General features: G+C 46.5%; 2 protein-coding genes across 2 annotated transcripts in view; one reads left to right on the forward strand and one right to left on the reverse strand.

The window, feature by feature from the left end:
• Window positions 1-11,409: 11,409 nt before the first annotated feature.
• Window positions 11,410-25,425, forward strand: part of T265_00428 (hypothetical protein) — a gene marked incomplete at both ends in the record, with an annotated part of 49,721 nt that continues 35,705 nt past the window's right edge. Inside the window, 4 exons of the mRNA XM_009164201.1 lie at window positions 11,410-12,888; window positions 19,736-20,053; window positions 20,095-20,125; window positions 22,809-23,044. Of these exons, the coding sequence (XP_009162465.1) occupies window positions 11,410-12,888; window positions 19,736-20,053; window positions 20,095-20,125; window positions 22,809-23,044 (2,064 nt within the window). The remainder of the gene's footprint in view (window positions 12,889-19,735; window positions 20,054-20,094; window positions 20,126-22,808; window positions 23,045-25,425) is intronic.
• Window positions 14,512-25,425, reverse strand: part of T265_00427 (hypothetical protein) — a gene marked incomplete at both ends in the record, with an annotated part of 28,039 nt that continues 17,125 nt past the window's right edge. Inside the window, 2 exons of the mRNA XM_009164200.1 lie at window positions 14,512-14,582; window positions 24,022-24,123. Coding sequence (XP_009162464.1) covers window positions 14,512-14,582; window positions 24,022-24,123 — 173 coding nt within the window. The remainder of the gene's footprint in view (window positions 14,583-24,021; window positions 24,124-25,425) is intronic.

Below are 25,425 nucleotides of genomic sequence, written 5' to 3' on the forward strand. Positions count from 1 at the left end.
ACCGATCAGGACTAAGAAGGTCCCGTTACGGGGAAGCCAAACAACATGACCTAATAAAGGTAGCCCCTCTTACAGCATGGACGTTGTTAGGACTACCTCCAAACGAACAAATCCGCTTTGCTGACGATTTGTCTTGTATTCTGAAACCTTGTTTTTACATTTCAACCTATCACTGACATCTTATTAAACTGTTGACTCTTTTTATATTCTGGTTATGTTCAATTCCATATCGCGGAACGATCCACTTGTTTGCATTATAACTTCCTCGGAGTTGTTTGTCTTCTCCATTCCGGCGAACTGATGAGTATGACTGGTATATTATCAAAGAGGATATAACAGACACCCACAACGAAGCTGTACCTAACTACCACATGCACTTGTAATGGCCTGGAAGGCTTCTCCGCAAGGCAACGTTCGAGGCCGTATCTGAACGCAGACGGACTGGACAGCGGTTGACCTGCAATGTAGGGCTGTCCCGGTGATCCTGACCGTTGATCCATAGGGTTGCCAGTACATTAATCTGCAGCCTAATAGTATGGAGTTCAGATTGTATGGGACGGATGCTTGCGGTCTGTAGACACCTTAAAGGGCACCAGAAAGATGTGTTCGAAAGAAACCGTTTTTGTGGTCCACCGTGCCAGTGCCTGAGAAAATGCAGGCATTTTCTCCGAAAGGCCGAAACGGAAGGCTGCGAGGCTCTGGACGGGGTTGTTTTGTTCCAGGAAATCAGGGACTAAGTAGGGATAGACAGTTTGTTGCTTGCCCACAGCTTCCAAGTGATGTGAAAGTACATCCAGCAAGGTTGTTCCATGAAGCCTCCGACTAGGCAAGATTCGTAGGCCCTTCCTTCGTCTTTACTTGCACTGGTTCCGGATTTTCTCTTTACATCGTAGCCTCCGACATACTGTTCTGTTATACACACCAAACCCGACGTCTTGCAGCTGTATTTTCATTTCATTTTCATTTCCGCCTCTCTGGATGGGGACCCCAAGACGGTTAGAGACATTGTCAGACATGACCCGATCGCGTCCCCAATGGCGCTTGTGCATCCAAGCTATTGCCCCCAAAGCATAGGTCCTTTCCCAATCCAACACTTAAAAGTCCGCTTAAAGACCCGTATTCACGTATCAATTTATCGACGCAGCTACCGGCCCCATCTCCCCAAATCATCGTTGGACGAAAGTGTGGCAGCTACAACCAATGTACGACAAGTACGCGGTTCTTACAACTGATAATAATGGCTTTCATTTCCATAGCTCCCTGTGGTGCATTTCTAATCGCGTCCACTGCATTTTTCCGCAAGACTCGTCCCCTGCACACATTTTAAAGGTCTGCTTGATCCTACATCACTAATACCCCTCTTTTAGTCCAAGATAGCTTAGCGGCTAAGGTGAGAAACTAATCATAAACAAATCCGTCGTTCAAACCCAAATTTAGCTGTACATATCTGGGCTCATTGACCTGGGGGTACCTCGAATTTATTGCTTCCCTCCAGCTGCACGAGGGTAGCCATCGAAATGCAGCCACAGCTGTACAATTATTCAATTTATCGGTTATAAGCCGTGTGCCATAGACACATTGGTTCCAGCTACCACAGTTTCAATCATCGGAAAGTGGGAAAGCGGAACATACGCGAACGCCTTGAAGGCGAAGGCGTTCAGTTTGTTCGGAAATTTGGTAGCTACGCATTGATGGCGATAGCTTTGATGCACGAGCGCCAATGATTGCGCGATTGGGCCGTTTCCGCCAATGTTATTAACCACTGGTGATTTTAGTCTCGAGGTCCCCATCCGGGGGGGGGCGGCAATCGCTCACTTGACTACGTTTACTGGTTAGCATTTTCGTACTTCATTGCCACTCACGGAGATTCTGGCATGACCTTGTGGAACGCTCTGTGACTACCCTATAAATACAGTTGTAATAAGTTTCCTTTGTCTCCATAAAGGGCTGTGTAGATCTACCGTGCCTTTTTATGTGCCGAAGTGGGCGGAGCAGGAAGCCAAGGGACCAAAGCAGAGTTGCACTACCGGCCCGCAACATACAAAACAGGTCATACACTGTCCACCTATCGGTCGCTTCCACTCAGCACAGAGATCGGAAAAACGAGCTCTGTGAGGCAGACGTTCTTCCGGCATGCAAAGTACCTGACCCAACCAGCTCAACCTGTGAAGCGTGAGTAGTTCATCTCTCGCAGGAGAGTTCCTTCTTCCTAGGACCATCTGGCGTACCTCAGCATTACTAATCCGATGTACCTACCAGACCTGACCAATGCTCCGGAGACACCCATGACTGATATCTTCTGTATGTTCACTGAGCGTAGGGGTCACGTCTCTGATCCATAAAGCAATATGGATCGCACCACCGCAGCGTAAACTCTTCCCTTGACAGACAAGCTCGCGTCACGTTGGTGTCATAGGTATCGGAGGTTGGCAAAATCTGCCCTGGCCTTTCAACTTCGAGAAATAAGATCACCTCCAGCCAGTCCACAGGAACGTATATATTTGCTTAGGTAAGCAAATTTACCACGTCCATTGGCCCACCTGTAAGCATGCGGTGTGGGTTTGATCCCACCCAGTATTGTAGCATCACTTTACGCACTGCAGGCGTGAAGCGCATGCCAAACCGTGCGGCAGACTTATTTAAGTTATTTAAAATTGCTTGCATTTGAGGAGGATCTGAACCAAGGAGAGCAACATCGTCTGCACACCCAAAGTTTGTGAGGGAACGTCCCGGAAGCATTTCGAGTCCCGAGGCTTCAAAGGCAGGCAGAGAGATTTGAAGCAGGATCTCAATGACAAAGTTCAAAAACAAAGGAAAAAGGGGACAGTCTTGTCTTACACCACTGGGCATGGTAAATTCAAGCGAGAGCTTCCCGTATACTCGCACCTGCATACAAGAGCTCGCATACAGTGCCCTAATAAGGGGGGAAGTTTGGAAGGGACACCTTTGATCGCCAGACACCGCCACAGTTGCTGATGATCGACAGAATCAAAAGCGGCCTTCAAATCCAGAAAAACGATTAACATGGGACGAGTGAAGGAGTGGAGCTTTTCAAAGTAAAGATAAGGTTGATGCATCATCCACCAGGCCGAAGCCCAGCTTGATTCCCACAAGTCTGTCTCTGGCGATAATCCGTCAACCTGCGCAAAATAATGTCAGAGAGCATTTCAGATGATACAGATATCAGGCTGATACCATGTTGGTTTTCACATGATGTTCTTGTCCCCTTTTTGAAAACTGGGATGACAGTCGAGGAGCTCCATTCGGCTGGTATTCCATTCTCGTTCAAAATCCTCTGCAGTATGGTTGTCGGAATGAATACCAGGATCTCGCCATCTTCTTTGAAGAGCACAAGATGTAGAACATCCGGGTCAGGCGCCTTGTTGCGCTTCAGGATTGAAATCTCACGCCGTATTTCGGTCGCTGATGGCGGGTTGGTGGCAGTGATTTATTCGGGTCCGTTTGGTTCTTCCAACGGTTGTGTTGAAGGGGACTAGGTGAACTCTTCCTCGAAGTGCTCAGTCCAACGCTCAGGACGGCGATTGGAAAAGTGAATTTCTGTCCCGTATTTTTCGCCTATAGTCTCACTGGCACCTGCCTTCTTTTGACCCACAGATCGGATCGGCTGAAACAGCGCGCGGCTGTTGCCTGCAGCGAAAGCCCTCTTTATCTCCTCGGTTTTAGAAATTTGCCAGCGCCCTTTGTCATTCTTTAAGCTCCTGATCATCTGGTGTTTGAGGGATCTGCGTGTGCCATCATTAGTATCAACTCCCTTTTTCTGATGTATACTATGGCCTATGTTTGTCAGTGATGAACGTTTCCAGAACTTTGGCTCACCAGACGCTGGGTGCCTGGGTTTCTACTATTCTGAACTCCCCATACATTCCACCAGTGGTCACTGAGCCAACGCCTCGCCGTAACCTTTACGATGCAGATTGTCTTTAGAGTCAGTGAATGGCAGACCGAGATTTCAGCTGCCTAACGAGGCAAGGCCACACCAAAAGCAGGGCCTTCATGCTGCTTAGGTTCGGCTCATACAGCGGCTTATTCTGGTCTACAGTGGGTAGGTATATGTAATTGACCACGCTACACCTCGCGTTGCGTATTGAATTTTGGAATGCTTTAAACTGTTTTTTGCTGACTTGTAATAATAATAATAATAATAATAATAAGGTTTATTCCCAACTTGTGGGTGGCATACCGTCTGGCATGATCACAGTTTTACAGTCAGAATGGAACATGACTGGGGAATTTGTGGGGGTGCGGGTTGCGCAAACGGAAGACAGTGTCATAAAACAGTGGGGAATATCCGATGATATAGTAATAATAGGTTTCTTTCCCACTTGTTGGGAACAATGGGCATGAGGTCTGCCTAGTTCAAAGACAGCCAGATGGCGCGAACTGAAACTGAAGGCCGTTGCTGGCCATGAGTGACCTTGGGTGGTTGGGTAAATGGCCGGAGTCACAAAGAGCAAAAGTGGAGATGGAAATGGAATAATTCAAACTGAGAGCACATGGCAATTTTCGTCTCAGTAATGGGGTTTAATCTGAAAGTAAGCTGATTCACTGGCTGCACTATTGTAGGGACGTCAGGTGCGGGGAATGGGTAGGATGGGGGCAAGTTGCTAATACATAGGGCGACCGGAACCCCTATACGGATTTGAACTTGTGCAGGAGGCAAGCTGAAATTGCAGCAGGAAAGCCAGACTGGTCAACTCTGTGCGAAAATTCATTAGGTACGGAAGAGCTCATCCCAGGGACGGGGCCGGAGCAAAACTGCTCGAAGTTGTGGCTACAGGCTTGAGTGGGCCAGGGGTCGCGGTCGAGATTCTGGAGAAAGTAGTTGCGGGAGTGCCATCTCACTGGGTATGATAGTGCCATGCCATCATCGCACTGACATGTTTCGGTTTATGGACAGCCCATAACGGTCTTCAAGGGTCGGAGAAGGGATACGCATTTCCGTGGCAGTTGGTTCTGGGTGGGACGGAGATTGACACAGGGAGTCATGCAGATGCAGGCTCACGGATAATTTCCATTTTGTTGGAGGACCGCGTGAGTGTAGTCCAGACACCAGCCAGTTTGAATGAATAGCAGATGTAAGGGGCGTTTGGGCAACTGCAATTGATGTCTGAAGCCTGGGAAGAGGGGCGACGAGAACGAAATAGAATGAAAGCAGTAGCGCGTGGGGTGTTGGGAGGCATGAGATACAACGGCGTCGACAGAAAAAATCTAAAAAGGGATGACACCTAGCTAAATGAACCCGAAAAAGGTGAATATGTTTGCTGATCTAGAGGCCAAGTACTAGTTGGGCCAGAGTAGGTGCCTAGTTTTAGGAAGGTGAAAACTGTCGTCGAGATAGCTAGCAGGGGGCTAGCTGTTTGACTAGTTGAGAACGGGCGGTAGTTTTTTGCTTACCAAGGCATCATGACATAGGGTCTTTGTTGTACAGAAAGAAGGGTCAATGCGAACAGTGACAGTAGACAAGTAAAAGGCGGACAAGCAACAGCTTTCCATATAATTACTGAGTCGTAGCTTAACTGAGGTCTACTACGTCAACCTAACAGGGCTGTCGCCGATTCACTGCTGTCAACTCCAGAAAACGAATGGTGTATGGCAACGAAAAACAGCCAGTAAGTACTAGCTGTGACTGCTTGTAGTCAGGAGATCATACGTTAGTAGCTTTTTCTGCATATGATCGCTGTAGATGACAAGAGGGAAGAACATGTTTGCTATGTTTGGATGACGAAGTGGACTGGGGGCGGTGTGACCCCACTAAGAAGAAAGTGGCAACACCTTGCATGTCGACGTTTGCCGTGAGCCTCACGGGTACCCTCAGGCTAGAATGATGTTCAGAGCCTGTGTACTATGGCTAAACGAAGATGAATCATTAGTGTGAACTACTCTGTCGAGTAGAGATGCACCAGTGCCATGTGTATGTATGAATGATTGGGCTGTGGGGCCAAACAAGTATTTCATTCATAGCGCATCTTCAGACCCACCATTTGATATGTGTGCGCTGTGCCCGTTCAGGGGATGCAGAATGGTTCGGAACAGCGTGGAACCGAGGCTTTAGTTTGGCTGAGGTTAGTTAAATCCAGCTAAAGCAAAGCACCAGACATTAAATAGAGCTGACAGAGTTACTCATGGATTGGACCAGGCTTGGAGAACTAGGAATAATTGGGCTGGGTACAAAAGCTTAAGGCCGAAGGAGGGATATGCCACCAGGTCGGTGGAGACGGGCACGAGAGAGACAAAGTGGCAGGTTATAGATAAGAGCTCTTGGGAGGGTGGCTGTCGCACTTGCGGACTGATGCTAAGGGTTTCAGTCTGGTGAGTGTAAGTGCTAGGACCTAATAACAGGACAATCAGGGTGAGTGCGCAGATTAGAAGGGCTTAGGGCCCATTTCAAAAAAGTGTCTAGCGTTAGATGAGGCGCGAAAAGGCACTCAGCTCCCTCGATAGAAAGGCAAGAATCGATGGCCTTTCGAAAGCCGACGTGAGATGAGGTAGTACGGATATGGGAGGGGAGCTTGTTCCATAGTTTAGAACAAAGGCAAAGGCAAATGTTTTGTCTTAAGACAGTTTGACATGTAGACAGTGAGAGTAAACATCCCGAGTTACGGATAATATAAGAATGCAGGAAGAAAATTCAGGGCAGCGGTCATCTATGTAAGCCCGCCTGTAGATTAAGCGATGCAGAAGGCCCAGATTCAACCTGATGCGCCTTAGCCATAATGGATCCAACCCAAGTGACAAGCAGCGAAGACGATACGGTAGTGTGGATGACACCGGAAACAGGGACTCAGTAAACGAGCGCTGCACATTCTCCGCAGCGGTCCGGCATGTCTGTGAATACTGTGAGGCGAATTCAGGGCTGGATTCAAGAATGGGTCTGACAAAATCGTTCAAAAATGGCAATTAAACAGGATTTATTATGGAAGGATCGGCGAATGTAAATGCAGAGCTTGCGAGCTTTAGCCACTCCGTACCTTACATGTTGGTTGAAGCTAAATGTACAAGAATACCTAAGGCCTAGGCCTCTCGGATTGATAGGCGAAGTGGGACCAGGTAAAGACACGTGAGAATAAGATACTGGGGCGTACCGCGATGGGTACCGAGGCAGCGTTTGGGTGGCCGGGCAGATGGCGGAGCTCCATGGACAAAGAGTAAGGAGCTGGGTCGGGCAATCGTTTGTAATATTGTGATCAGCATAATCAGGAGGTGGTGCCGTGTGTGGTACTCAACAGAAACAGCGGGATTTAGGTCACGCGGGATGGAAGGGCAGGAGAAGTGTTTGAGGGACAGGGAATGAGAGGGTAAGGCAGGGGCACCGAGAGGGTGGGTGGATATGTTTTGTAGAGCCTTCAGCATCGAATCGTAGGGGGCGGAGGTAACGATTAACCAGACTGGGGTGATTGGAGGAGATGGAATAAGGGGTTTATGGTAAGAGGTGCAAGGTAAGGGGAGGGGACAGGTTGCAGTGAGGAAGTTAGTGGTATAGTCAAACTCTCTGGGAGGGGTGAGCTCCGTTGGGAGCGACCGGGAATCCTCTGCGTTGGCTGTGGTTGAAGGGGGGTTGGAGTAGGAAGTCAAGATACAGCTAAAGGTCGTAGAAATGGGGCTGCATGTGGCTTTGGAGGGTGCGGAGAGTAGAGTGGGTAGTTGCTGAAAAGGGATCCCAGGCATATAGTACACAGGTTTCCAGAGGGGCGAAACTTAATATGGGCTAGGAGTACGTAACGGTAATTGTGGTTTAAAGATCATGCTAGGGAACTGGGTTGCACGGCTAGAGGAGCCACAGAAGTGCTTATGAGGAATTACGGGTTTAGTCAGGTTTGTAAAAAAGGGAGCTCGGGGAATAGGTACAGGTGAAGGGGTTACGGTACGAGGCTTGAGAAGCTGGTGCTTGAGTCTAAGGAAGCGCTTTGGTGGGGAGACACGAAGTGTCATTAGGTCAGGAGGTCTAGATTGAGAAGCTGCGCTATCATTCTCCACTACGGCCTAATGTTCACGTTGATTAGTTGCCCTATCTCTTAAATCAGCAGTCGATCTGGTTGGCGTGGTGGGGGTCAGAGATAACATTTGTGGATGCCCAGAGATAGGAGTGGAGGGCTCATGGTCATGAGCGTGGGGTACAGAACCTGGGTCCAACAGACAGCTTTGTGTGGTATTATGGCACTCGTCAGCGCAAGTACTGGTGGGTGACGGGGCAACAGGTTCAGGTGATTTTTTGGTAAGTTGTCTTTGCATTCTTGTACGAGCAGATTTAAGTTTTAAGGCATGGAATTTTTGGTGGATGAGAGAAGAGTCTGGACTGTCAGCAGAGGCGCGGCACGTTTTTCATCCCAGAATTGCATTGTTATCGGGCAGCGCATAGATGGTTTCGACTTCCGGAACCGGTGAGCTGTGCATCTGGTGTCCTGCATGCCACATGCATTCACGATGGCAGTTTTGGCATGCTCAAGTGGGATTCGATCAGATGCATTGAATATCAGGATTTGATGCTTGCATTCGATGCGTTGACAAATCTCAGTAGCAATCGTGTCAATAAGAAGTGACGCTTTTTCTAAGTTTGTTTGATCGCATGTTGTGTCAGGATTAGGAAAGCATGCAATCGACTTTATGGTTCGGAGGGAAGACAATACGTTCTCCATCTGGCGCATACATGTTTTGAGATTTTCTAGGTCATTCAGGATTTCAGAACCTACTGGCAACGATAAAAGAGTATTGCCAGGTTAAGGAGGCGAGGATATGTCATTTCGAACAACTGAACCATCTGTGGTTGCTTGGGATACTGTTTTTGCCGACCCGAGAGGTGGGGATTTGGGAGCTGGATATTTTGGATTTAAGCCGCTTTTTTGAACATACTGGGAGGGTAGCTGATAGGGATTCGGGGTTTAGCGACCGCTTTGAGGAAGGCGGGAGCGGTGTCATAATGAGACACTTCGGAGCAGGTTGAGGAATGATTGATTTGGTGGAATACAGTTGATAGTTCTAGGGTAGTAGGGGAATTATGGATTGTATTAAGGGAATCACAGTCAGTCTTAGATACCTATGTGAGGTGGTAGTTCAGATAGGACTGTGGAAGCGTGGAACAGTGGCGGAACGTTGGACGGAACGACTATATAGATGAGGATTAAGCGCGCTCTACAAACTGGGGATAGCACCGATTATGCATACTGGAGAAAGGAAACCTGTTTGGCAGCATGCAAATAGCTGTCCAGTATAAAAACTGGTTAAAGACCTATGGATGGGCTGGAATAGAAAATCTACACCACCTGACCTTGAAATGTTGGCTTCGCAGGCAATGCAGCCTTGTGATATAGTAATTCAACTGACGACGAACAACGGTACGTGGTTTTTTTCTTTTGGTCGAAAGGCCACTAAGTTAGGATACGCCTGCTTCAGAAATGTCTCAGACAGCAGCTGCCCATAGAGGGGACCGGTTTTCTCATCTGCACGAATCATGATCAGTGATGGATCCGTTTGCCCAGTCCATCAGCCATGTTGGTGTATTAATTAACATGGTATTTGTAAACCTGGCAAATGCCAGGTTGACCGTAGTAAGTCAGGTTTCCGGGTGTCGACAATTTCACCTGGAATATGGTATTCGGGTCGAGGTTTGTTTAGGCACTTGAACATTATTCTCAAGTAATAGAACCCAAACCATTATAGATGTCGTTGGTGATCTGCGACAAGTGTAGGGACCTGACAGAGCTTCCAGATCTCATCGTTGGACAACTTCCAGGTAAAGAAATTTTGGTAAGCGTCGGAGACCTCTATTGCCTGAGAATATTCTGTTAAAGTTGCGTTTCTGTGCCGGAAAACGAAAGCATTCAAATAAACGAATTTCACACCGATTGGGCGGGAAGAGACTTACCAGACGCACATGAAACATTTCCCTCAAGCAATAGCTTGGAGAGGGGAATTAACCTATAGTTTTAGCATTTGATTTCGTTTATTCGGATACTTAAGTTCTCGCCATGCGGCCGCGATTTTCCTGGTGAGCGAATTAGGGCAGATGCTGCAAGCTGACTTTGGAGTGAACGGAGGAATCCTGCGATTGACCAAAATATCAGCCAATCAAGATTCACGGATTCACGTGTTTGTACACAGGATCGAGGCTTTTGCCCAAGTTTCCCGGGTCGGTTTTATTCTTGTTGGTCAGTGGCTGTCGTTCACCTAAAAGGTGCAAGTGAAAAAGGGTGTAGCGCTGCTCACCTCCACCAAAAAATTCCGCACCATAAAACTCAAAGCTGCCCGTAGTCGAATGCAAGGACAGCTCACCGAAAAGTTACCTCAACCTGTTGCCCAATCTACCGCCAGAAATTGCGTGGATGCTCCCAAGGTACCCCTAAGCTCTGAGTGCTTCGTGATTACTCTCAGCACTAAATCTACACCCAACCATCCAGGAGCGTCTAACATCGTAGCCTTACAAAACCCTGAGTCCTCCATCGCCCCTACAAATGGGCTCTCTGCTTCACCATCCATAAAAACTGCAAACGCCCCGATCAGCCCAGTAGGACTCCCTGCCAGTGTTGAAATGACTGACGCGAAACGCCTCACAACCAGAGCAATGACCACACCAGTTGCTGTTAGCATTCGTTCTCGTCACAGTCCCCCTGACCAGCTGTCCCTCCGTGCTCCACCTCCCCCAAAATACGCCTTCGGGCTCAAGCACTTATTGTCAAGGCCGCGATACGAAGTGCACCGTAAATTGCATCCCCGAAAACCTGACCCTCCGCATGCTGTTGTACCTACACTTGTTACACCATCAACTACCAGTACGTACGTCGACACTCCTACGCTACATATATGCTCTAAAGACCCATTGACTGCTCCAAGCACTGGACCCACACCAGACTACTCAGAAGCTTCTCACTTCATGGCCTTACAGGACTCTGAGCCCTTTATCGCTTCTACAAATGGACTCTATGCTTCGCCATCTGTGAAAACTACAAATGCCTCCATCAGCCCAGAAGAACTCTCTCCTGGCACTGAATTGACTGACGGGGCACGTCCTCCAGCCAGAGCAGTGACTATAGAAGGCGTTGACAGACCACCTGACCTGCTGTCTCTTCGCGTTACACCTCCGTCAAAATACGCCCTCGGACTCAATTATCGACTGTCAAGGCCGCGTAACGTAAAGCACCCCCAAATGCGCTCTCGAAAATCTATCCCTCGTTGTTATCAAGACCACCGCACCTTGCTTCGGCCTCCCCATAACTACATGACAAATACACCAAACCAAGCGTACCGCGAGTTTGATGAAACCTCACACCCGCATATACCGGCGGCCAGCTCAGGCCATTATGCGCCTCCACCATCCTACACACCCACTTCCGTCCCAATTGTTGACCATTTTCGGACGCGACCCATCCCTGCACAACCACCGTTACTTCCTGCACCATGCCATTCTCCACACCTCCCGCCGATGAGAATGACTTCATTTCACAAAACCCCTCCCAACCCCCAAACGCTTCTGACTACATACCAGCCTTCAAGACATATACCCTACCCCATGATGAACTTTATGCTCTACCTTCTGCCGTGGATTCAAACCTGCCTCAACCACTACTCGCCCCTCTACCCCCAGTTGTGAATACATCTCCACCTAATCCGAACACATGTCCAGTCAACGCTACTTCATGTACCCTAACCTCCCCTAACGAATTCTTCCTAGTACCGAACTCCACCGTGAACGAAGTTACCAAATTCCTACTTAGTAGGGTGAGCTCACAAATGGACCTATCAATTATGCTCTTTAACGCCCGCTCACTGTTGCCAAAAATCCATACTCTACGTGCGATTATTGCTGTTGCGCAACCGAGTCTGATTTGTGTGACCGAAACATGGCTCTCGGTTGATACTCCAGACACGGTGGTCTCAATTCCTGGTTATAATCTTCACCGCTCTGACAGGAGGAACTCGAGAGGTGGAGGCTGTGCCATCTACTCCAACACGGAACTTCGTGCAACCCCCCTTGATGATCCCAGCCTAGAAGGGATTCCTGAAACTACCTGGATCTCCATAGAACAGACCAAGCGACCTGTACTAGTAGGCTGTATCTATCTACCACCGCCCCCCACCCCCGCTTCTATAACTGACTTGTCCCGTATTATCTCCACTGCTCACGCCCTTCCTCATTCATCTAAATTCGTGCTGGGAGACTTCAACCTACCGGATATTTCCTGGTCACCCACTCTGGGCCCTAGTCGTTACGCCTCACTGCTTGCCCAACTTAGTGTAGAGGGTTGGTCTCAGACTGTACGCAGCCCCACACGTGGCCAACACACCTTAGATCTAATATTTTCAAATGAGGGTCATCTGGCTACGACTGCAGTTGGTCCATGCTTTCCAGGTAGCGATCACTGCGTTGTTTCATGTAACGCAGCCAGGTTTAGTGAAACTGTTCCCCCGAGACCATCTTTCTTTCACCTCCTGACACCGGACATCTTGCTGGCTTTTTCGTCCCTGCTGGCCTCCCGGGACTGGAACGACTTCTTTCTCTCGTCAGACACACAACGGATTTGTGATATCTTCTACCAAAACCTATTGACCTCTCTCTACCTTGCCTCTCCCATCAAGAGTTTTTACCCTGGTTCCTCTCGACATGATAAACTATTGAAAGCCTTGGAAAATAAAATACGCCGAGCCGGCAGAGAATATCGGAAATCTCGCGATTTCTCATTAATACTTCTCATCAACAAGCTTTCAACTGACCAAGAATCCTTACGGGTATCCCTCGAATGCCGAGAAGAGAACACCGCTCTCAGGGGCCCTTCTAGCTGTAAATTACTCGGCCGCCTATTTCGTGGACGCTGTACCCCAAACTGTCACCAAGTCACATGTCTGAGCTCCACCAATGGTAGCTTCATCACTCATCCTGTCAATATAGCCGACCACTTGAATGCTTACTTTGCCAGCTGCTACTTGCCTCCTTCTCCTAAGTTCAATCCTACAATCCCCGCCTCATATTCCACCTGTCTACAACAGAGTAACCGCCCGACTCTGAGCAGCTTGACTATCTCCCTAGCTGATGTATCAGCCCTTCTTCAAACCCTCAGAGACTCCGCCGTGCCGGGAGGTGACGGCATACCATCGCGTGTCCTGAGATATGGCGGTCAAGATGTCAAAACCCTTGTCCTAAATCTTTTTACTCACTCAGTAAACTCTGGAATCGTCCCCTCTCAATGGAAACAATCTGTCGTTCGCCCCCATTTTAAATCCGGATCCAGGCAAACTGCTTCAAATTACAGAGGGATCCACCATACTCCTCTTTTAATGCGAACCCTCGAACGTCTGGTAAAAGGCCCTTTAATCAGGTTTCTCCTAGCTACAAACGCCATAGATGATCGACAGTATGGATTCCTATCTCAGAGATCCGTAAACGGCTGCCAGCTTCACTTTTTTGAGACCATCACAGCAGCTTACGACGCTGGATACGCCATAGTAACAGTCTATCTAGACATCCAAAAAGCCTTCGACCAGGTCCCCCACGCCTCCCTGCTACACAAACTTAGCACCGTTGGCATCACGGGAACCTTATTTCAGTGGTTTGCCTCCTATTTATCAGACAGGACGCAAATAACGCAAATCGGGGACATACAATCATCTCCACTACCGATCACTAGCGGAGTCATCCAAGGAAGCTTGCTAGGCCCCATCCTTTTCTTACTATACATCAGTGACGTTTTCGGCGCCACATCCCACGGTAAGGCCTTCCTCTTCGCGGACGATATAAAAATCGCGTACACATTCCCCACCTCTGCAAAACCCTTGCCTTTCACCAGATTAAGCAAGACCTAGATTCATTGACTCGCTGGTCAAATCGTGTTAGTGACGTACCGTAGTTGGGGGAACAGAAATGCAAGGACCAAAATATGATTTGCGCTGCGTCCGCGAGACGACGGTTAGGTGGTGTGGTGAGGCGGTTGATCTCACGCATTGCAGCGATCGCGCAGACACCCATAATGTCAGAGGGAATGGGCCTTCGTAGTGTCGATTACCAAAACTACCATATCTTTAAATGAGCACAAATCCCCGGAGCATGTTGCAGTCTCTACATCTGCTCTTAGTGTCTTTGGGCTTAAATGGACTCCAGCGCGTTTCTTCATTGTCTGTCCAAGTGGGCAGTTGGATGAGGAGACGGAGGGCATCGATGAAGGTTTTCATATTTCTGCCATACATCAGGAACAATATCGGACTCAGAGGACTCCTAGCCTTTTATCCGACTGATAGCTCCCACTGGTGAGTAGATCCGTTTTGTAAGACTTAAGGGTTAGGAAGAGTGATAACAGTGCTTCGAAATCCACATTGTCAAATGCGGCAAAATATCGGGGAAGCGTGAAACTTCAGGTTTTTGGTGGCAATATCGGTATTCCGTGGTTCGACAGGGGCAAACATTTGATCCAAACAGCCCCTTTCATGGAATAGGATGCCCCCATTTGCTGTTGAGTTTTTTTTCTGCACCATCGGATGCCGCGCTTGCGACATTAACGGTCCGAAAGCCTATTTATGGTCCTTTTGGGGACCGGTGGGTCTACTTAAATGCACTGGACTGAGGGAGAATATTTTGCCCCCTAAAATGAAGGGAATAATAATAGGTGAATTTCTCAAGTTGTATAGACCATACCGACTGAGGCGTAATCGAACCGTTACAATTTGAACATGGTGGACAACGAGGAAACGGACGGAAGGTATAACTTTGGGACGTGTCTATGATATGATAAGTAATTGTAAAAGGTGAAAGCAAAAACTGGTCCAACGAGGCAGAAAGTACGATTGTTTCAGTGATGAAGACGGTTGAATTGAACTAAAATTGGAAATCGTTGATGATTCATCCATCATAAGGTTTATGGGGTTTCCCAATTTGGGACTTGTGAATATAGTAAGCTCCGACTGTATGTTTAAGTGCTCTGTTGCTTCGTAAGTAAACTGCAAAGGCCACCAACCGCCACCGATTCGTATGCACCTACCGGACTTTGAGATAAAGCACGGAGGCAATGCGCAGCATACATTAACGATGTTACTAGGTCGGCCAAAGTTTTTCAAGCGGATTGAAACGCGCCAGCTGAACCACTGTTATGTTGATAGATCAATTAGTTTATATGAATAGGATTTCCAAGATCGCATGATGATATTTTATCATTGCCTCACCCATTCAGATTGGCCACCAGCGAATAACTTCCCAACCAATAAAGAGGACATCTCTTTGGGTCCACAATCTCCGGTAAAAACAACAGCTGCTCGGGGCTTATTCTGAGACATGTGTTTGGATCTGTCAATCAATGATGGAGTGGCCCCTGCTTAAAAACCTGTGGGTTGAAATAAACATAAGGTTGACATGCCGTAGAAAATTTTTTCCGGTCTTTCTCTTAGGCAGATCAAATTATCCAAACACATATTGCCTGCACAACAGGAAGCGCAATATCAACAGCAAGGTAAAAATTATGTGAAGCTATATGAATAATCGGAATTGTACAAAGACTGCGAACTCGAAACACTGGCTCGTGCTTAATGAAATTGGGGTAAAGCCCATTCTCGCGTGCTTATTATTGAAGTTCGTTTAAGTTATTAAAAGGCAAATCAAAGGCATATCATCGCTGCTCCAGGAGAAATAAGGGACCGAAGCAGCTGAAAATGCGCATACAGAAGTGAGAAGAGAAAGTTACTCTGACGAATGATGAAGAGATGAATATGCTGAGAATGGAAAATTGAAAACCGAAGCGTTTGGGAAGCTGCCAAGAATATTTTGCTTGTTTTTTAATTTCTTTGCCAATAATCTTCGGGATAACCGTTGCATTTCTGCACTTTGTATTTCGCCTATCCAAGTAAACACCAGTGTGATAGGTCAGAGTTTAAGGAAAACCTCGCTCAGAAGTGAAGCAAACGTTTTTCTTCTATCCCTTACCAAAAATTAGTCATGAGATGGAACGTTTCGCACCAATCAATTAAGTATATAATACTCTTTCTCTCAATCGCTTGCACATTCGATGATTTTGATGTTACGGACACTGCCAAATCCAGTGTCATGTGTTAACTTATTATTTCTTGATCACAACAACGATATTATCAGGGGCCACTGGAACGCGCAATGTTATGCACCAAGTTTGTTACTAAAGCAAGAAAATTCCTAGGCGCTCACGATGTACCTCAGGATATTCAGCAGGCTGTAGGAAATGGCATTCCGACCCAGGAAATTTCGGCACACACATCCCATGTCTACGGTTAGTGATAGTCTCGAAGATGGCTAAAAGTCGCGCTCAAGTTTGACTTGCATCAATACGACTTGAAATCCCTCCACTAGTTTCAGTTACCCCATGAGTGCCGACGTCATCAACATCCAAAAGTACGAACTCAAGTTATCCTTGTTCAGCAGGATTATGTGGGCACCTGCCTGCATTACTATTCATGTTTTTGCCTAAGCATGCAATGTATGCATTTCTTGAGCACTCCTCGCCAATGAGCATATCAATACCCGGAGTAAACCAAAGAACACGGACACAATTACTAACACGAAAATGGTTCAAAATGATAGAAACTATTATTAGTGCCTCAGTAAATCTTTTCGCGCCATGAACTCACACCAGTTCCGCCAGGAAAAAGTGACCTCACCGTCTGTGCCTTTGCCAAGACCGATTTTATTAAAGACCGAATTTCCTTTTTTAAATATTAACTATAAACCGTGCGTGGATTTTCGGTATACTCTCATAGTATTAGCCTTCTGACACGTTTCTTGTCGCCAATGATAACCAAAATCACACAGTAAATTAGTGTGGGAGATTATGCTTGTATCTCACATTAATGTTGCGCGTCCAGGGCAATCTTTCAAAGTTCAGTGCGAAGAAGGAAGCGGGAGTAAACTGTTGAACTTCAGGAAGAGTTTGTGCCTAAAAATACATACGATTTGAGCCAGACCTTTAGTGGTTTTCGAAAAACGTCAAAATGATATGTATGTGTGGTGAATATGTATGTATGACCGATTATCACGTGCTGATGGTTTGTAGCGCAACACTCCTAGGTAAAAACAAAACCTTGGATCAAAAGTTTGTGTCCTTAAAATTTCTCAGGAATGCTTATCCTACTTTAACAGCTAAAACAGGGGCTGATACCGGTACAGGAGATTTGCAGAACCATTTTTCGGCAAATACACACCACGTTTGTGTACCTAGGGAATCAACCTGCAGTCAATAGTATGGGAGACTAGACTAATGGCTTTGATGTATTATGAAAAAGACGTCTCTTAACACTCAATATAGCTAGCGACAGGAGGCGCGGATGAGCTGACGCTTCGTAAGATGGGAGACCGCTGTTAATTAGGATTCCACCAGCTGGGAACGAACCTATCGGTGGGAGCAGTTCTCGATAATAGACCACCACCGGAAAATCAAAGATGTACCATTTAAGTGCATGATACTCAACACCAAAATAGAAACAGGGGATTCGGTTTGAGAGAGGAACCTGGAATCCACAAGTGACACGATAACTATATCAGAAATTTATGAAAACTTTATATGGGTCTGCATTCCGCCCCAGCAAAACTTTCACATTGAAATTCGACAGGCGAGACAACGAATATCCTCTGGCCATCGTGGTTCTCATGGAAAATGACGTTCGCCAGCTCTTGCACAAGATGAACCCCTTGAGCGTGCACTGGGTTTAGATGATGACCTTGAAAGGATTCTGAAGGAATCGTTGCCTTTATTGGTGATATTTCCTTTTGGTGTTTCGTCATTTTCCCGAAAAAGACAATATTCTCCTCCCTAATTTCGACACTTATCCAAAAAGCTGGCTACCGTTTTATCCAACAGTAACAAGCTTATTACACTCTCTAGAATATTGTGAATTATGAAGAAATGCATTCTGAAGTGAGCTATCCTGATTCATCTCAGTAACAACAACTTGACACAGTGCGACATGGATCCTTCTCAAAACCTTCTTGCGTGAAAAGCATATTTACTGACAGTTTAATCCGAACAGAGAACAAAAATATAATAGAAGATGCCATATTTTTCCGACCTACCACAGAGGTTTATCTACAGCGGAAGCGCGAGCCTTATTAGATTGAAGGAAACATTCTACATTGAATTACGTTCTCATCAGGTTGAACATTTTAAGTAAATGTTGTCTCAACACATCGTTATTCGGTCTCAGCCTCGGTGAGATCGAGGCTCCTTTCTGTAACCGATCCCGTCTTTGATGTCCGCAAACGAACCTCTAGACCCCTTTATAAGTCCATGTATACGTTTTGCGACAGCACACATCAAAATTTAATGTGAACGATGCGATACGGGCTTTACTAGAATGACGTCTTTTTCTGAGGGAAGAAAATTGCGTCCAAACGTCATTCGGGGGAGACGCAGTGAGCGTCTCTCTCATATATTATAAGGTGATCAAGGAGAATCTACCAGGACGGATACAAAAATGTCTGTAGTATAATATTGTTTATTTACAGCCGGTGGCTTTCGTACCGTCAAGAGCGATTATAATGGTACGGCCGGAATGAGGACATGACTACCAAGATTTGTCGGTACACGGGATTGAGCAAAAACGGGCAGTCACACAGGCAGTGAGCATTATACGGCGCAGATTAGGTCATGCAAAAATTGGCACGATCAACCTGCGGTGGAGATCAATGGCAGGGGGAGAATGGTAATAATGTTTTTCTCTATACTTTGTGGAACTTATCGAGTCTAAGCAGCCAATCTTTAGAAGTATAACTCTTATTTCTCTGAAACAGTAGGTTGAGCGAGGGAGAATTTAACATAGGATTTTACCATTTGATGGTATTTATTCAAACCCAAAAGTGGTTTAAACAGATCCGTGGTCCACTTCGGAAGCAGGATTAATATTTTACTGGCTACCAGCGCCTAGCTTGGTGTCTCCATGAAGATTACAAGAAATTTTCCGAAAAGTGTCGGGTTTGCTTGTGCGTGTTCCTAAAGTGGAGCAATACTCGCGGCCTGCATATTAAAATGTTCTCCATCGCGGGAGAAGACACTAAACCGGACAAAGCACAGCATTTGTCACACAAAGGAAGTTATTTTTATGAATACAAGGACACGCTATATAGGGTGCACTATGAGGTTTAATCCTAACGTTATACCGACCTCTTGATAATGACATAAGAACAATTAGTGGATTTATGGACAAGAGGAGCAGACAGTACAATTTGGTGGCCAGGGTCTTCGGGTTCTGGCATAAATCCCACGGATTGGGACGGTCTTATGGACGCATTTAACACACTTGGTCGGGAAATATTATGGATATTTTGAACTTCGAGCAAGCAATAATAGTGGGTATGGCAGTCGTGGTGCCGTCAACGCGACGTCGTACATTGTTCTTGTTGGCAGTCCAGTACACGAATATCATGGGTGAGTTATTTGTGGTTCCCAAGATGGTTAAGACCGGCCAAAAATTTTGACAAATAAAGACCAACGTAGACAAAGATTATGTTTGAGTCAGTGGAGAAATAGCTTGGGCACGAATTTACTGAGGGGAATTTCATTAATTGTAACCTGATCTTCGCATCTCGACATTTTCTGTCTAGATTTGGGCAACCTGGCAGCACCTCAGACCTCGTGCTCCTAACGAACGGCACTGAAATTAGACACAAAAGTGCAGTGGCTGAACGAATGATTATATTTTTGGTCCATTGAAGGCCGGCGTGGCTCGGTGCTGCCTTTCGAACGAGGCAATGAAACGGCCGCTTTCATATTGGAACCTAAAGTAGAGAATGTCAAAATGTCCGCGAAATGGCACTCTCGTAATGGTTTCTGATCAGGTGGCTGTTTATCCCTTTGCCGAGCTTGGAAATCGGTTCGCAAACGTTTCGTCACCATTCGAGGAGACACCATCAGTGCGAGACATAATTACCTGCGAAATGATGATGTCTCCTCGTATGGTGTCGAAACGTTTGCAAACCAATTACCAAGCTCGACGAGCGGATCAAGAGTCACCAGATCAAAAACGAATAATATCACCCCAGCAACCAATATTTTGGCACTCTGGCACGATCGAGACCACGGGTCAACATAACAGGCAGCCAACAGTATGCACAATTTTTAACTACTGCTGTGCACTCGACTTCAGAACAATGCAAACCGAAATTCAGGGGCAGATGGTAAGTATGTGGTCGATTAGAATTTGTGGGCGTAAAAGAATATAAAAGACACCAACTCAATGAACCGCGCGCCAGTAATGTATCTTGGAGCATGCAGGGATTATAAATTAGACAAAAACTTGGGGTGTCTGGTGATGTGTGCTAAGATGAGGTGCCAACCGAATGGTGCAGCTACTCCCTAAAGAAATGCGTGGAAGCTTTGCAGGACAATTTTCCTCGGAGACGGGAATCTCTGGTAGCATATCCGCTTTGCAAATAAACGATGTTTAGGATTCACAGGAAAATTGCCCGTGATATATTCTACATCCAGTGCAAGCTTAGGCTGGCTGCACGGGTGTTTGACAAGAGTTGTTTCCGCTTAGGATTTTCCTTTCCTTTAACAAAGAGGGAGGGGTGTAAGACTAAATATACGGAAAGGACTGTCTTTGGAGGGAAGGCACACAGTTCAATGTAGGGTTGTCAACCATGCAGTCTTCCGCTATGTCAGGCGGGAATTTAGCGGACATGGTACCGAAAGCGTGAGTGGATGTTAAGAGGTAAAGTGGCGAATGAAAAGGCCGATTAGGTAGTTCACATGTAAATGGGTAGACGAGACGCATTGAGTGTATATATTATGGGAACTCAAGGTTCATCGAACACTTAAAGGACAAAGACATAGTTAGAAGAATTATGCTGGGGAAAGTTACTCCCATGGGTTTCGCCGGATATTTCTTCCTGGGCATTTAGATATGGTAAGCCGAGTGCGGTTTACAGCTAGTTAACCGTCATTATCGGAGACAGATTGCACTAGCAGCAGCTGGCTCAGCATTCTCACATATTCGAATCTTGCTGACATGAGTGTGGGACCGACTTTGGTTGAAACCACATCGACATGAACGATGAGAGGAATGACGCTTATACATATGGCTGACACAGAAATGTCTACTCAGAAGGCGAGGAGGACATAACGTCATTGAGTGTGTCCAAATGGCCGCTCGGAATGTAGTTGATGGCCTCAAATACCATGAGTGAGAAGGACCTCTCGCAGTACCTGGCCGATTACTCCTAAAGCATCATGCCACATAGTAGACCTAGTACTATCTGCACAAGGTTTGGCTAACGGATTTTCGGGTTTTCGGCGCGTGAAATAACCCTTCTCCAAAGTTTTTAAGCTGCATACAAATCCAAGTTCGAAGCAGTTTCAAATGTATTCCTATGTAAGCCTCGTTCCGGCAAGCTTACCGCCGCGCGATAAGAACTCAAAGTAAACTGCTATCCCTTTCTCACATTTGCCCTCTCCCTTTCAGACCTCACTATTGTTTAGGGTGACGAAACGTACTCCGAGGCGGGCCACTCCAGAGCACGTTATTACCGACAACTTGATATTCCTCCCAAACAGTCCTTGCGCGATTAAGATACCCGTTTTTGTGGACAAACATCAGCCCTACTGGATTCAAGGGGAAATTGTACGCTAGATTAGTGACTTCTCATCAAACAGGACATGCCAAACGGAAGTAGGCTCGGTCTACTCTCCTCCGGCAGTGGAGCGCCCGAAGCCTCTGTTTTGGTAACACTTCTGTTTCCGATCTAAACTATTGACCTGCCAGATGTTCTTCCGATTTCAGGTCTTCTTCTTGCAGTGTCCATATGCCATTCGAAGGAGACTCAATGAACGCGTTTGTTGTACACGGTGACAATCGACCGGAAGACATCATGAGGACGGATGCCAAAAGTGTAAGGGTATCTGGCTCCCGTCAAACGTGTCCTACTCAACAAGAGATCGGCTCAAAGGGCTTTCACCGTCATTCGGATGATTCATCGCACCTTCTCCTGTATTACTCCCATGGACTTACAAATGCTCTATGTGGCCTGTCTCCGGTAGTTTCTTGAATATTCCCACCAAGTTGTTTACTCAAAACGCAAGAAGGGCGTGGTTTTCATTAAGAGTCTCCTACCAACTATTACGAAAATGGTTGCCAGCCTCAAATCTGTGGACCATGAAACGAATCTCACGGTGCTTGATTATTATCCCCTTGGAGTTTCGTTGACTCTGGTGAGGTCTAAAACTTATTCGTACCATGTTTGAACAAAGTTTGGCCAACAGGTCTTTCATCGTTGATGCAGCCACCGCACGGCGGGTATATGGTAAGAAGATTTTCAAGCACAGAGCGCAGATTTTAACTGAGCAAAAATTTTCCCATTTCGGGTAGTTGCTGTCTGGGATAACTTTCCCCGACGGTCGTCCGCGCTCCATCTGGTGCCCAATTCGAAGTGCTATTAGACGCTTTTTTAATACGAATCCTCGTGCTGGGGAGCTTACTGCTTGCCGCTGAGAACATAAAAAGCAGCGCTACACCCTTTTCCCGCTTGTACCCGTCGGGTGAACGGAAGCTACTGAACGACAAGAGCAAAACCATCCCGGGACACTGGGGTAAAAGCCTCGATCCTACGTACAAATCCATGCACCCGTGATTCTACGGCTCTTCGAATTCTGCATCAAGTGGAATCCTGAGAATCTGTGAGGTTTTTGAACTGGATATTTGTTCATTCGAGGGAGCCAAGCACCACAGAAATGAAGGACTCAGAGCTATTACACAATCTTTGTCCTTTGAATCTATGCCATGAGACCTGAACCTGTTAAATTGAACTAAGACACGAATCTCATTAGTGGCCTGATTTAATGAATCGAAGATACAGAATTCAGGTCCGCACACTTTCAAATCTTGTGTTTACCTTGCGATCTTAGTTCATCCAATGACCCGGTGCCTTGATCGTCCTGCTATTTTCAACCCTTCGGAATCTTGGGTGTGGAAATCAGGTGTTAAAGTGGATTATGCACCGGAAGATACACTGAAAAGTGTCATTTTTAGTGCTGCCGACTCAAGACAAGACATACGGGCCCGGAGTTTTGCAGATGCTACTTGTGTGAACGGTCATCTGGTGAGTTGTATACAAAACTTGTCATCAAAATTCTCATGTTATTTTTGTAGGAGAGTAAATTTCCTTAGATATCTTCACAGTCTTCCACGAAGTACACACATCATGGGTTATCGCCTATGGCGGACCGTAGCTACCGGTAGCTAGTGTAACATACCACTCCTATTTACCACCGTTTCCTCCGATGGCGTGTTTATTTTGCATACAATCAACATGTTGATATTTTGACACCGACTAATGTCATTTGGCTTGACACACTGGGTCGAGGCTTTGTCCGACTCGCGTTTGCCCTTAGCACGCGTCTAGATTCACTTTGACTCGACCGCACGAGGAAAAATGGTGCATCACGGCTTTCTATTTGCTCGGTGTTAGACGTGTTCGCCAAGGCCCATAATCATCAAGATTAATGTGAAAGTGGTTTTAATAGGATCTTAATGGTTGTGTCGATGCGTGTGAAAACAGTTATTCCACGCTACAACTACCCACTTCAATGGAGATTTTGTCATCTTCGTGAATCACTGTAGTCTGGTAATACATCTATCAGCGATACCCGCGCCAGTTATAAGAAAGTATCAGGTCGCCTCAAAGACGATGATAGCTCGAGAAGTGCGATCGAGAATCTCCGTGTGATATTCTAAGTCAGCTGATTCGAAACCGATAACTTTCCTCGTAATAGTTTGTTGGATATTATGTGGTCGTGCTCAGTGAGTGTGCTCTTGATTCCAAAGTAGACAAATTGATTGATGTATTCGAGAGGCTGTCTAGCGTAGGCTCCATAGATAGTGTAGAAATACACGCGAGCAATATGTGGGAAAGTGCATTGAATCATCCTCAGGGCAACGGCCTTTAGGGATGGTCTTTTTTGATAGAACGTGAAATGTGTACCTGAAGCTGGTTATATATCCAGTTCGTCCTTGGCCTACAGTTTCTCATTCGCAGCGTGCAGAATGAAAATGTCTTCGGAATTCTCTCCGACTCACCTTCCACATACCGACATTCAGCAAGTGTCAGACCGGTAAAAGTTGTTCTGTTGTGTCGAGGCTCACTGGCTTTCCGTCGGAGACTCCAAAATTTCAGGTCGTCTGTGAAAAAATGGACATAGACTTAAAGGTGCTTCGGGAGGGTGGTTGACGTAGATCGTAAAAAGGACCAGTTCTAGGATGGACACTTGAGGAACCCCAGTGGGGACCGGAGGAGGATATTAGTTTAGACCATTCATCATTCGAAGTGCTCTGCTGGAATGAAAAGCTTTGATGCAGTGTAGAACCATGTTGATCTGGAGCATGTGGAGCAGGATGGTTTGTGGAAATGGGTGATTTGAGTTTGAGCAGACAGAAAGTATGCCGCCGGATATGAGTCCCATATCTTTGACAGAATAAAAGATCTTATGTAGAAAAGATTTCTTGGATTCAGCAGTATTTTTCCTTGTTAATGGGTAGTGCGTTGAATGGGACACATTGGTCGAACAACTGAAGATCAAATGACCCAACGACGTTTAGCTGAGAGGTCGGAAGAGAGGGATACCAACAGACGAATAACTGTGCGGGCAAATGATACTTCCCGGTTACCCAGGCCGAGAAGGAGGTTTTAACTGAAGCACGCTGCTATGAATCTTTGACTCAAGTCTGACCCGCACCGCAGCAGAACGAAGCAGTTTTTTTCAGGAACCATTCCCATAGCTTCAGACGCAAAAGTCTCGCCTGCTAGGCGGCGGGCTGTAGGGTTTTCTTGCGGGACCACGTCCAGGTTGGTAACCCAATAGTCTGACCCGTTTGGGTGGTGGTGTCAAGCATAGCCCGAATCCGCTTAGAATAAGACATAAGTTTATCACTGCCGATGGTGCCACGCACAACAGATTCATTTGGAGCGGCGCTCTTGTGGTAGAGTCTATTTGTCTGTCGATAGTGGATAATGTGTGAGTTTTAAGGCTTAATTTTTACAATCCCTCCTTTCTCGGCAAAAGGCAGCATCGCCGCTCCCATAAGTATGGAAATGCTTGTCGCTTGGAGAAAAGACAGTTTCTCTTTAGCCCCGCGCAGCCTCATAATATACAATCTCGGTACTCTAATTGTGGCTACCCCCTTTTACCTTCTTGTCATGAATTTTCTAGTCAGTGCAGCCTGAAGGATCGTTGTTGTACTCAAGCTGAAACGACATATTGAGCTGGCAGCTCGAGCAACATGCATCATCATCATCATCGACAGCATGACATCACCGTTCAACACCAACGCTTCACTGCCGTACAACCATGACTTATTTGAAAGCCTTATTGTAAAGAAAAGAGTAAAGGTGGACGGAGAAGAGACTTAGTGCTAGCTTAACACAATCATTCCGAGGTGCATACACCTCCAGACATTCACTCAGGCAATCTGGATAGAAACTGA

Source organism: Opisthorchis viverrini (assembly GCF_000715545.1).
Source record: "Opisthorchis viverrini unplaced genomic scaffold opera_v5_4, whole genome shotgun sequence".
Lineage (NCBI taxonomy): Eukaryota > Metazoa > Platyhelminthes > Trematoda > Opisthorchiida > Opisthorchiidae > Opisthorchis > Opisthorchis viverrini.